Here is a 13570-nt window from a genome sequence, read left to right on the forward strand (position 1 = left end):
CTCGGGCAGTGGTGGCCTAGCGGTTAAGGAAGCGGCCCTGTAATCAGAAGGTTGCCGGTTCGAATCCCGATCCGCCAAGGTGCCACTGAGGTGCCACTGAGCAAAGCACCGTCCCCACACACTGCTCCCCGGGCGCTGGTCATGGCTGCCCACTGCTCACTCAGGGTGATGGGTTAAATGCAGAGGACAAATTTCACTGTGTGCACTGTGTGCTGTGCTGCTGTGTATCACGTGTGACAATCACTTCACTTTCACAGTTCAAAAAACAAATCATTATCTTTCAGTTAAAATTTAATAAACACGGCAAAACACAGTCCACAAACATGAACAAATAATGGATTAAGTAGTAAAAAAAAAATCTTCAGCATCTCCCGGCATCCCTGAATCGGAGTAAGAGATTGTCATCTGCACGCAGGGTGTAGGTGATGGTGCGGTTCTGGTAATACTGGGGGTCCGCCTCCAGATTCATGATGACATCAGTGAGCAGATGGGCCCGCTCCAAACCGTAGTTCAGAGAGGTGAAATGGACATGGAGGTGGTAGTAGGAAGGCTGGTAGTGCAGGTACACCCGGACCTTGCATGCAGGCATGCAATACTGCTTCTGGATACTCTCCTGTTAGAACACAAAATCCTGGAGTAAAAATCTCAATTGCACGCACAATTCAACAAATGTTCTCATCAGAAAAAAATCCTCACTTTTCCTTTCTTGGAAATATTTCTCAGTAGTGGAAGATGGTCTGATGTGAGATCTCTTAGGCTTTTGATGTTTCTTTGGTGAACAAACGCAGTCAGGTACAAGTCATCCAGCTATAAAAGTCAAATGACATGAACTGTTTTTCCCTGCTGTTAAAACATCAATGGGATTCTAACACCATTCACTTGATGCCTCTTACCTGCTTTTGGTCCCATTTAAAATCAGGTAGCAAAACAAATCCAGTATCTGGATCTGGATCCTCAAAGACGATTCGGTCGGCCTCGGCTTTCTTTTCTAATATGTTGTAAACCCACTGTGGAAAAGATAGAAATCAAATAAAAAGACTTTTGATTGAAGTTCATAGCAGAGTTTAGGCACTTTAGATTCTCCATGGTTAAGGTAGCAATATCAGTAATGTCTGAAATGCAGAGCATTGTTGAATGTATTTTATAAGGGGGGTTAGATGGTACAAAACGACTTAATTAGAGACTCGATCTAAAAGCTGGCTCACACCTGCACACTGAAGCTCTGGCTCTCAATATAGGGGAGGGTGGTGGAGAGGTAGTCCTCCCCTGTTTCCTCCACCAGGAACATCTCCTGAGACAAATACTTCTTGACATGCTTCTGTGTGGCAGGGCAGATCACTGTGGTCTTGATTTCTAGAATTGAACGGTTCTCATTTAAGCATATAAATAAAAACAGTAAAATCCTGATTTTACACACTGATTTTGTTCATATGAAATAGGGTTGGGGACTGATAGCCCCCCCCCAAAAAAAGAAAAAAAAAAAAGAACCACCATGAGCACATGCAGCAACGTGTGATACACTGTCACAACACAGTGTAGGGCAGTGGTGGCCTAGCAGTTAAGGAAGCGGCCCCGTAATCAGAAGGTTGCCAGTTCGAATCCCGATCTGCCAAGGTGCTACTGAGGTGCCACTGAGCAAAGCACCGTCCCCACACACTGCTCCCTGGGTGCCTGTCATGGCTGCCCACTGCTCACTCAGGGTGATGGGTTAAATGCAGAGGACAAATTTCACTGTGTACACTGTGTGCTGTGTATCACAATGACAATCGCTTCACTTTCACACGGTGACACCAGAAGCAGAAGGAGTCACTGTGTGAAAGTCGCTCTGGATAAGGGCATCTGCCAAATGCCGTAAATGTAAATGTAAATGCCACGGCCAGGGAGCAGTGTGTGTGGATGGTGCCTTTTTGATGGGTTAAAAGAGGGCACAGCTGTGCTGTGTTTCTCAATGACAATCACTTCACTTTCATTCTCGGAAATAAATCCATTTTTGCATTACGCACCATTTAAATGGGCTGGGGGCTGAAGTTGGTAAATGCTGTAGATGTCGTTCTTCGTCGTCCGCTTCAGCCTGGACTTTTGGAATATCTCAGCCAGGTTGTCCTGTCTCATGGGAGTCTTCTCCAAAATGACCACAGCCTCCTGGTCCTCCACCTGGTGGATGATAAAGCAGGACAGTGTCAATTGCCCAGCACTGGATAGAAGAGACTGGCTTCTTCATGGAGACATTTTATAAAATAATTGTGCCGAGAAGAAAACTTATTTATATGCCAAATCGGCAGTGACGCGGGATGAAACAGATGTCCACCAAACCGGAGAAGATGCAGTCACGTGACCGTCTGTTTCAGTGTATTTGAAATAAAGAATCGTCGTAAAATACAAACCAAACACATAGAATCGGTTTAACGAACAAGGAAGGAGGTGAGATACATTTCTCACCGTTCCGTGAATGAAGATGGTTTTATCCCGCGTCGAAACTCTAAGCACTGACTTGACTTTGAACCCTGAGAGCACGTTTGCACACTCGCCTCCACCATCGCAGTCGGGCTGGTTCTCTGCACCGCATTTCGGCCGCTTTGCAGCGGTGGGTTTGCAAGTTTCGTCCGCGTCTTCGCAAACTTCCCGCTTGCCTGTGTCCGCCATTTTCATCAAAGATTTACCTCAGCAGCCAGACGACTCTGTGTTCACTCACGTATTGAAAAATCCAGACTATATTAGGTCGTAAATATTGAAAACATTTATTTATATTTAGAACACATATAATAAATATATATAACTTATAAAAATAAAGTTAATCCAAAATGAATTATTTTAATTTTATTATTTTACGCTGTCGTGTCCGCCATTTTCATCAAAGATTTACCTCAGCAGCCAGACGACTCTGTGTTCACTCACGTATTGAAAAATCCAGACTATATTAGGTCGTAAATATTGAAAACATTTATTTATATTTATAACACATATAATAAATATATATAACTTATAAAAATAAAGTTAATCCAAAATGAATTATTTTAATTTTATTATTTTACGCTGTCGTTTCTCCAAAGATATATAAAATTATACATATATTCATGTTGGATTAACTTTATTTTATAAATACCTGTAGATATGATTTGTATGATTTCACCTGAAATATATAAATTTCTTTCTTTCTTTCTTTCTTTCTTTGTGTGTGTGTATATGTTGAGTAGGTTTTGTGGATTGCATGTGAGACTAGGCAGGCTAGGCATTCAGAACACCTACTCAACATATAACACACACAAAGAAAGAAAGATGGAAGTGTAATGGATCTCAATCATCCAACAACCCATTACATACAGCTCACATGCAATCTATTCCTAATCACACAGTTCATTCCAGTCCAGTCCAAACTAGTACCTTGACTAAAATACAAAAGCTGCTGTAATAATAATTATTGGACCCTGTCATCCGTGGCTGAACGGAAATGTTCTACAAATCATGCCATATATTTGAAAGATCTGAGATTGTTGTTTACAACACAACTTCAGCTCCAAATCTTAGTACAGCCACACTTAGTCAGCTAGAGTGCTACAGTCTACAAATAATCACTGAAACAGATCCCCACGTGGGGAGCTTACCTGCATTAAGCCTTCAGTGACCTATGTGCAACATACTCATAGTGCACAAGGTTTTGTAGGAAGACAATGCGACTATGACTATTTAGAACAACTAAATTAGTCCTTCTTAACATGAACATTTTTGAGGGCTCACAAAAACAATTTTGGAAAAGATTTTTTTGGAAAATATTTCTGTGATAAATGATTTCAAATACTCATGATGTAAAGCAGGAAGTGACCAGCCCTAAAGCCAGCCCTAAATCCACTTAATTTAATTTCATATGGCTTTTTACATCTTAAAGCCATTAAACAACATAGTTTCTTTTGTTCACATAAAAAAAAGATTTATTTATGTTATAAATCAATCTGTCCATCGAGCATAGTTACAAAATCTTTTATAAACTGCTTTTACGAGTCTTTAATATAATATCCAGAACTCAAGGAGAAATGCATGCATTAATTGATAATTAATTGATCATATCAAGGGTAATAGGCAACGTGCTCCAGACATTATTGCCTTCCTTTAATAAGTTTAAAATTCTTAAAATACCCTTAAACGTCTAACCAAACTCGACCCCAAAATGTAACTTTATTTTAAACTGTTATGCATCTGTAATATAGTTCCCAGTTTTTATCCAGTATTCACATACAAAAAATAAATATACATTCAGAAACATATCTAAATACTGTACATATTGATGACGAGTCTAAATAATTCTGGTATTTCCAAACCCAGAGAGCTGCAGAGTTCTGTCTCTTCCCATTTCAAATATAGGATTCAACTCATTATGTAATTTCCCCTGAGCTGTTCTCCAGGGAGTTGTGCTTGAGCAGGAAAGCATCTCGAACTCTGCTCTCTTATTATAAATAAATCAATTATTTATCTCTACTAATATCTACTAAAATTTCTACTATAAAAAAAAAAAAAGTTAGGTGTAAGGCTTCCAGTGTAAAAAATAAATAATTATATATGATATAATATAAATATATATTATCTAAACAATACCAGTTTTACTTTTGTGTTCCAGGTTTAAAACACAAAATCAGATTAAATAAGGTTTAAAGAATTTAAGGAATTTAAAGTCCCTAAATATTTCATTAAGACAGTCTTAAAACATAATCCTCTCTCGGTTGCCAACTGTGTGTTTTTTCACCTTTCTGAAATGCTAAAGGTCCTTCAAAGGCGCCAATGCAGTTTTAAAAAGAAAAATAACTGCCTATTACAGCATCACGAAACAGCCTCTTCTGTTCATTTCTCTCCGTGGCATTGAAAGGACAAGGCCTGGTATCCTTGCATTGTTAGTGCAATGAAACTTTTAGTTTTTCTTTCTCGAAGAGAAAAAGCATGCTTTGCTTTTTAAAGAAAAAGTGTGATTGCTTTACCCATCAGCCACCCATTTGGTTATGTAACTGGCTTAGCATTTTGTGCTACAGTGCATCCAGGAGTGAAACATATCTTTATGGAAAACAATGCAGACTGCAGACCACTGCATCGTCCAGACACTTTCTTGCTCACATCAATGTCAATCACTTCGAATCCGGGGTTATCAATGCCTTGTTTCTCCTGTATCTCCTGGCTGTGCTTGTGCCCGCTATCGCTGTGGAAGCAATGGGCACAGTGCGGCGCAGACACTTGCACTGTCTTGGAAAATTTGGAAAAGTCAACATGGTACCTGCCCTCCTTGGTGCGTGAGATGACAGGCAGGAAGCTGTAGCCCCATTGGATCTCCTGAGGGGTGTAGGAGGTTCTCACCTGAAAGGTGGAGCTTGTGGACTCTGCCGTACCATCCAGGAAGACCACCAACTCGAAGTCCTGCTGAAGAAGCGTGTCTGCCGCCATTTCAAAAAAGGGACTGGACTTGTCAATAATGTAATAATAATAATAATAATAATAAAGTGAAGTGATTGTCACATGTGATACACAGCAGCACAGCACACGGTGCACACAGTGAAATTTGTCCTCTGCATTTAACCCATCACCCTGAGTGAGCAGTGGGCAGCCATGACCGGCGCCCGGGGAGCAGTGTGTGGGGACGGTGCTTTGCTCAGTGGCACCTCAGTGGTAGCTTGGCGGATCGGGATTCGAACCGGCAACCTTCTGATTACGGGGCCGCTTCCTTAACCGCTAGGCCACCACTGCCCTAGCGTGGTGTGGTACAGCATCAGTGGGCAAACAAAGAAGAGATTGTCCTTTCCAGCGTCCACAGCAAAATCAATGTTGACCTGGTCCAAAATAATGGTCTCTCCTTCTTGGGTTACAGTGGTCCTCAGCAGCTTGCCATAGATTTGGGTGCCAATGAGCAGGGTTTTTCTCAGATTGGCCACCCGTATAAGCAAACAGAGTGTGCCTTTCTTCAGGCAGATGGCTGCGGTGTCACTGAACATCACGGTTTTGGCCCTCTTCTTGGGCAGCGATATTTTGGCCAGTATGAGGCCACACATGAAGCAGTTTATAATGGCCCCTATGAGGGACTGAATGATAATCAGCACCAATGTACTTGCACAGTGCCCCGTGAGGGCACGCCCACCATATCCAATCGTAGTCTGTGTCTCGAGAGAGTAGAGAAAGGCAGTTGTAAGCCCATGAACGTTTTCGATGCACTTGATGTGTCCATCTTTCTGACTCTGTCCCAACAGGTCTCCATTGCTCTTTGCTATGGAATACCACAGAAGGCCAAAGATGAACCAGCTTCCAATGAAGGCAATTGCAAAGTAGCTTAAAACAAAACGCCAGCGGATCTCCACAAAGGTTGTCCAAAAGTCCATAAGGAAAGCATGATTGTAGTAACTGATGTTGCCAAACTTAATATTGCAGTGACCATCCTTTGTCACCAGTCGGGTTCTTTTGCTTCTGTGCTCTGCTAAGTGACTGTGGATGTGCTTCTGGATGAACTGGAACATCCTTCGGCTAGAAAAGTAAAAAAAAATATTTCAAATAAAATACACAGCCTGTACAACGTCTGCCAATCTTGTCAACAATACTGAGGTATTATTAATCTACTCTATCAGCTATGCCATGCTAAATCTTATAAAAGAACCACTGATAAAAGAGTTTGTAACCTTGGTGGTATGTTTGATTCAGTTCTGTCCTGTAAATGCACCATACAACCAGTGGCATGGTCAGTGGCCAAGTTGCAGAAACATGAGTACATGCACTAATTTCCTGTTTCTTGACCATCATAGCTTGTTGAACGTCCTGCTATGACATCACGCAACGAATAACAGTCCTCATGCTTACATATGAGGCCTTGCATGATCTCACTCCATAGTGATCTCACTCCATGCTCCTCCAAGACCAGCGCATTTTCTCTCTTCAAACAGACTTCAAAATCCAACCTGTTCACACAGTGCTTTTCCTCCCAAATGATATTTCATTCTACTTCATGTGTGTAATATTTTTTTTGTTGTTGTTCAGCCCTCTTTTACCTGCTCAATACAATAGTAGAAAGATGTCTAAAATTTATTGAGGACCTATTTTTCAAATCCTTTGAATATCAGGTTTTAAAGAGAGAATATCGTCATTATTCTAGGTTAAAATCTGTTTGTAAAGAATTTAATCATATTACTAGATTTTTTATTGTGCTAAGTATGTAAATTGCACCATGTTTTACTTTCATTTCAAAAATTTGGCAACATCTACACAATAGTTTAACTTGGGTCACTACTCCCATAAAATCAATAAATCTTGCTAGAAATTAGCTTTTTTTTAAAGAGTATTTCACACATGGGTACACATTCACCCATAAAGAAGAGGTTAACGATAGGGCCCGTAAAACAGGAAGAATAGATGACTCCCAACCACCAGAGCTCAAAATCCACTTCACATACCTGCAACCTTCTCCCGTCCTCCCAAACTGCAGAAAGGATTGGTTCAAATCTCACAGTTGTCCACTGAATAAATTGCCATTAAAGTCCCAAAACGATTTAATCCGGAGTAAAAAAAAATGCTAATCCTAGGCACATGCCCCAGTTTACACTGCCTACACAAAGACAGAAACCGTTAAACAGTGGTTACAAAACCAGAGCATTTCTACTCGTCAGACTGGTGGAACCCAGACCGCACTTCACGTAAATGCATTCCCATCACTGCGGAGAGCCAGTCACACCAGCATAATGGGTGCGTCTACTTTCAGACGGGGACCGCTTTGGGTCTGGTGGTCAGTTCAGCACACAGCCGCACTCTTGGCTAAAGACCATCAGTCAAGGAGAATAACGTTACCAATGAAGCCCCCTGCCATTTTGTTTTAGCCTCATAAAAACTGGGGCTGCGTATTGTCTTGCACAAAGAAAGCCTTCAATCACACTTCCCCTTTCTTCTCCTTCTTTCACCCTCCCACCTCTCCTTTCCCTCCCCCAAAACACCAGGCCTACAATTTGCATTAGAATAAAGTGAAGGAATGACAAGAGGCTAAACCCTGTTTTTTGGGGGAAACCACTTGGACTGTAACCAAGTCAAAAAAGCAACTTCATAAATATATTTCTAATCAATCTACTGTACCTCTACCAAACGTGTATAAGTTATAATGGTGTTTCTCGTTTTTTAAACTCTGGTAGTGCTGTGATGTATTGAACTTATGTCGTAAATGTCCATAACCAGTGGTGTGTGCTTTTCACCAAAATCAAGGGCCACTGAAACACATTCCGTTTTGGTACTTTCAGGGTTGAGAGTTGAGTATAATTGGGACACTCATCAGGGACACACCCAGGACGGGGCATCAGCCAACCAATAACAGACACACTATTCACTCACACAATCACACATACGGACGATTCAGTTACCAATTCATCTAGTGTCCATGTCTTTGGACAGCTGAAGGAAACTCACACTGACTGCACAGCGGGCAACCTCCACATACACAAGATCCGAGCCGTGACTTGAAATCACAACCCACGTACAGTGGAACATCCAACAGGGGGGGAAAAAAAAATATCACATGAACCGTCTTATTGGAAGGATTAGAAACCCATGCTCTACTAGGCATCTCTTCAGAACGACACAACCGGATTCCCATTTTTAAATGTGGACTGCGTGGCTGGCTGGTTTTAAAAGCCCAAATTCAACAATTAAGTAATTGTGTTCCAATACTATTGTCTATATAGTTCATATAGTCAAGAAAACATTAAAATATTACACTGCTGGCCAGAAAATAGTGTCACGTTCCTAAATCTAGGGGTCTAAGAAACGCGACAAGGGTATGGAGAGGAGGATGTCCGCCGTTACACACACAACCAAACAAAGCATACAAACAGTGCTTATAGTTACAGTGAGAAGCTAACCAACATCAGTACAGCCTAAAGGAAGGGATTTTCCAGCCGGGATCACTCAAACACGCACAAAAGTTAACAAAAAGGGCACATAAAGCTAACAGGCTAGCACAGGCTAACAACAAAGGGGTCTATCACACAAAGCAACAACACACACAAATGAGATCCCCAATGGAGCTCCTTGCAGATCTCCATGGACCCTGGGGACCTCCCAAAAGAGTAAATGCCTAGCAGAACCTGGGGACCTCCCCAAACACCATCTGAAGTCTCTTCATTTAGGTGGAGGTGACCAATGGTAGATGGAGCTGGTAGGCTTCAACTCCTCCCACAAAGTCAACCTAAAAGAGACAGGACACAAAAACACAGCCAGCCACACAGAACACGTGAGAGCATACGTCCAGGGACGTAACATTAGATGCTACTTCCTCAATATGACTAGAACTCTCGGTGATTAATATCAGTTCAAAAAACAAATCATTATCTTTCAGTTAAAATTTATTAAACACGGCAACAACTACAACTTACACATAATGTAACTATTAAAAACAGTCCACAAACATGAACAGATAATGGATTAAGTAGTAAAAAAAAAATCTTCAGCATCTCCCGGCCTCCCTGAATCGGAGTAAGAGATTGTCATCTGCACGCAGGGTGTAGGTGATGGTGCGGTTCTGGTAATACTGGGGGTCCGCCTCCAGATTCATGATGACATCAGTGAGCAGATGGGCCCGCTCCACACCGCAGCCCGGGGCATCGTAGTTCAGAGAGGTGAAATGGACATGGAGGTGGTAGTAGGAAGGCTGGTAGTGCAGGTACACCCGGAGCTTGCATGCAGGCATGCCATACTGCTTCTGGATGCTCTCCTGTTAGAACACAAAATCCTGGAGTAAAAATCTCAATTGCACGCACAATTCAACAAATGTTCTCATCAGAAAAAAATCCTCACTTTTCCTTTCTTGGAAATATTTCTCAGTAGTGGAAGATGGTCTGATGTGAGATCTCTTAGGCTTTTGATGTTTCTTCGGTGAACAATCGCAATCAGGTACAAGTCATACAGCTATAAAGTCAAATGACATGAACTGTTTTTCCCTGCTGTTAAAACATCAATGGGATTCTAACACCATTCACGTGATGCCTCTTACCTGCTTTTGGTCCCATTTAAAATCAGGTAGCAAAACAAATCCAGTATCTGGATCTGGATCCTCAAAGACGATTCGGTCGGCCTCGGCTTTCTTTTCTAATATGTTGTAAACCCACTGTGGAAAAGATAGAAATCAAATAAAAAGACTTTTGATTGAAGTTCATAGCAGAGTTTAGGCACTTTAGATTCTCCATGGTTAAGGTAGCAATATCAGTAATGTCTGAAATGCAGAGCATTGTTGAATGTATTTTATAAGGGGGGTTAGATGGTACAAAACGACTTAATTAGAGACTCGATCTAAAAGCTGGCTGCTGCGCAAGACTCACACCTGCACACTGAAGCTCTGGCTCTCAATATAGGGGAGGGTGGTGGAGAGGTAGTCCTCCCCTGTTTCCTCCACCAGGAGCATCTCCTGAGACAAATACTTCTTGACATGCTTCTGTGTGGCAGGGCAGATCACTGTGGTCTTGATTTCTAGAATTGAACGGTTCTCATTTAAGCATATAAATAAAAACAGTAAAATCCTGATTTTACACACTGATTTTGTTCATATGAAATAGGGTTGGGGACTGATAGTCCCCCCCCCCCAAAAAAAAAAAAAAAAAAAAGAACCATCATGAGCACATGCAGCAACGTGTGAACACTGTCACAACACAGTGTAGGGCAGTGGTGGCCTAGCAGTTAAGGAAGCGGCCCCGTAATCAGAAGGTTGCCAGTTCGAATCCCGATCTGCCAAGGTGCTACTGAGGTGCCACTGAGCAAAGCACTGTCCCCACACACTGCTCCCTGGGTGCCTGTCATGGCTGCCCACTGCTCACTCAGGGTGATGGGTTAAATGCAGAGGACAAATTTCACTGTGTACACTGTGTGCTGTGTATCACAATGACAATCGCTTCACTTTCACACGGTGACACCAGAAGCAGAAGGAGTCACCGTGTGAAAGTGCCACGCCCAGGGAGCAGTGTGTGTGGATGGTGCCTTTTTGATGGGTTAAAAGAGGGCACAGCTGTGCTGTGTTTCTCAATGACGAAATAAATCCATTTTTGCATTACGCACCATTTAAATGGGCTGGGGGCTGAAGTTGGTAAGTGCTGTAGATGTCATTCTTCATCTGCAGCTTCAGCCTGGACTCTTGGAATATCTCAGCCAGGTTGTCCTGTCTCATGGGAGTCTTCTCCAAAATGACCACAGCCTCCTGGTCCTCCACCTGGTGGATGGATAAAGCAGGACAGTGTCAATTGCCCAGCACTGGATAGAAGAGACTGGCTTCTTCATGGAGGACATTTTATAAATAAACTGTGCCGAGAAGAAAACTTTATTTATATGCCAAATCGGCAGTGACGCGGGATGAAACAGATGTCCACCAAAACCGGAGAAGATGCAGTCACGTGACCGTCTGTTTCATTTACATTTACATTTACGGCATTTGGCAGACGTATTTCAGTGTATTTGAAATAAAGAATCGTCCGTAAAATACAAACCAAACACATAGAATCGGTTTTAACGAACAAGGAAGGAGGTGAGATACATTTCTCACCGTTCCGTGAATGAAGATGGTTTTATTCCCCGCGGCCCGAATCTCTAAGCACTGACTTGACTTCGAACCCTGAGAGCACCGTTTGCACACTCGCCTCCACCATCGCAGTCGGGCTGGTTGTCTGCACCGGCATTTTCGGCAGCTTTGCAGCGGTGGGTTTGCAAGTTTCGTCCGCGTCTTCGCAAACTTCCCGCTTGCCTGTGTCCGCCATTTTCATCAAAGATTTAGCCTCAGCAGGCCAGACGGACTCTGTGTTCACTCACGTATTGAAAAATCCAGACTATATTAGGTCGTAAATATTGAAAACATTTATTTATATTTATAACACATATTATAAATATATATAACTTATAAAAATAAAGTTAATCCAAAATGAATAATTTTAATTTTATTATTTTACGCTGTCGTTTCTCCAAAGATATATAAAATTAAACATATATTCATGTTGGATTAACTTTATTTGATAAATTAATCCAAAATGAATTATGTTTTATTATTTTATTATATCAAGTTTATTCCCGAAGGTTGTCCCGAGCTGATAACGTGTTCCTTTTAAATCGTTTTAGCCAATCAGGAGCGCTAGTACTTACCATGTGACTAAAGGCGAAAGTGGAACGGGTCGTCTCTCTTAACTCAAGTAAAGTTCTTGAGCCTCGTAGGGATAGATGGGTAGCGAGCAGCGCCTTCATGTGTCGTAACGCCATGTCGTTACAAAACGTGCAGTTGTTGTCACCGCGAATGTTGCTTTGAGTCTGCTTTGCGCTCTTCGTAAGTTATATATCTACATTACTACACTCAACTACTTAAGTTTCACCCGCCCGCGCTGTTTATGTAGTTCGAGTGCGTCGGACGTCACAAACAGCGGCGCGTTACGGCAGCGCAAATTGGTTGCAAGGTAGTTGTATTAGTTGTATTCGTTAAACAGATTGTGATGGGCTTATTAACCGTTATGCCCTCCTCGGGAGGTTTTGTTCATTTTGTCCCTGTTACAGCTTGTGGCAGGAGTTCTTTATTCTTATACGACATCTATAGTGTGATGATGCCTTTCCCGGCACTTTTCGAGACCTTCGTTGCCAAACATGTAGACGAACAAAAAAAATACTCATACATCAGATTTCAGATTTTTTTTCATAAATCACTTAATCAACTTTAGCCCAAAATGATCAAAAAGTCATGAATTTTCAGTATTTTAACCCAAATTAAAATATATATTTTCCATATAATAACTATCAGGGAGATGGGGCATTGGTGGGGAATTATAGTCTTGTGCACGTTATACCATACCATATTCATTAAACCAACAAAGGAGCTGACCAAAGTGCTGTACATTAAAATGTAAAACCTTAATTACAAGGGACAGGACCGACATGGACAAAATGTCAAAGGTCAACAAAATAATTTAGTTTCCCCCATTGTGAGGTGCCGGCAACACTGTGGACATGAGCCACAGCTGCATTCACTGGTTCCGGAAAGGCCTGAGGCTGCATGACAACCCGGCGCTGCTGGCGGCACTGCGGGACTGTCGCCGCCTCTACCCCATCTTCATACTCGACCCGTGGTTTGCTGCCGCCGCCAACGTCGGCATCAACCGTTGGCGATTCCTGGTCGGAGCGTTGAAAGACTTGGATCGCAGTCTGAGGGAACTGGACTCCAGGTGAGGGGCGTGGGTGGGTGGCACACTTCCACTTGGTTGCTGGATGATGGAGTTACCTGACTCTTCCCCCATCCAGGCTTTTTGTCGTCAGGGGAAAGCCCAGCGATGTTTTTCCTGAACTTTTCCGAGAGTGGAGTGTCACAAGGTTGACTTTTGAGACGGACACTGAGCCCTACAGTCAGCAGCGAGACAAGGAGGTCCTGAGGCTGGCAGAGGAACATGGGGTGGAAGTAATCCAGAAGATTTCACACACTCTCTATAATATTGAGAGGTAAGTGATTGATAAGGAACAAAATAATTCTTATTAAACATGCACAGTATAGAAGGAACGATGGCATTTGCTCATAAATCAAAAGTATTAAAGGAAGACAAAGGAATGTTCCTGTATCTGG

The 13570-nt window shown here is 42.2% G+C and overlaps 3 protein-coding genes and 1 pseudogene across 5 annotated transcripts in view; 1 reads left to right on the forward strand and 3 right to left on the reverse strand.

Annotated features, from left to right (window-relative positions):
• Window positions 1–317: 317 nt before the first annotated feature.
• Window positions 318–4481, reverse strand: LOC114793072 (m7GpppX diphosphatase-like). Of its 3 annotated transcripts, XM_028984710.1 has the most exons (7): window positions 3382–4481; window positions 2440–2881; window positions 2004–2154; window positions 1208–1353; window positions 894–1007; window positions 697–807; window positions 318–613 (listed from the first exon to the last, which is right to left on the reverse strand). In XM_028984710.1, exons 2-7 carry the CDS (start codon window positions 2647–2649, stop codon window positions 362–364), a joined length of 984 nt encoding a protein of 327 aa, XP_028840543.1. In that variant the 5' UTR covers window positions 2650–2881; window positions 3382–4481; the 3' UTR covers window positions 318–361. The 3 variants fall into 3 exon arrangements, with proteins under 3 accessions (XP_028840543.1, XP_028840542.1, XP_028840544.1); XM_028984709.1 differs by lacking the exon at window positions 3382–4481 and having other exon boundaries at window positions 2440–3034; XM_028984711.1 differs by lacking the exon at window positions 3382–4481 and having other exon boundaries at window positions 432–613; window positions 697–769; window positions 2440–3034.
• Window positions 4482–4520: 39 nt separating this feature from the next.
• On the reverse strand, window positions 4521–6488 carry LOC114791871 (ATP-sensitive inward rectifier potassium channel 1-like). Its single transcript, XM_028982382.1, has 2 exons — window positions 5735–6488; window positions 4521–5453 (listed from the first exon to the last, which is right to left on the reverse strand). The coding sequence occupies exons 1-2, from the start codon at window positions 6480–6482 to the stop codon at window positions 4984–4986; spliced, it is 1218 nt and encodes a 405-aa protein (XP_028838215.1). The 5' UTR covers window positions 6483–6488; the 3' UTR covers window positions 4521–4983.
• Window positions 6489–9323: 2835 nt separating this feature from the next.
• LOC114791870 (m7GpppX diphosphatase-like) lies at window positions 9324–11735 on the reverse strand (annotated as a pseudogene).
• Window positions 11736–12166: 431 nt separating this feature from the next.
• The window catches only part of LOC114792110 (cryptochrome-2-like), a 48498-nt gene continuing 47094 nt past the window's right edge, over window positions 12167–13570 (forward strand). The window contains exons 1-3 of the mRNA XM_028982991.1: window positions 12167–12292; window positions 12944–13178; window positions 13255–13449. Coding sequence (XP_028838824.1) covers window positions 12964–13178; window positions 13255–13449 — 410 coding nt within the window. The 5' untranslated portion in view covers window positions 12167–12292; window positions 12944–12963. The remainder of the gene's footprint in view (window positions 12293–12943; window positions 13179–13254; window positions 13450–13570) is intronic.

Source organism: Denticeps clupeoides, chromosome 6, assembly GCF_900700375.1.
Source record: "Denticeps clupeoides chromosome 6, fDenClu1.1, whole genome shotgun sequence".
Classification (NCBI taxonomy): Eukaryota; Metazoa; Chordata; class Actinopteri; order Clupeiformes; family Denticipitidae; genus Denticeps; species Denticeps clupeoides.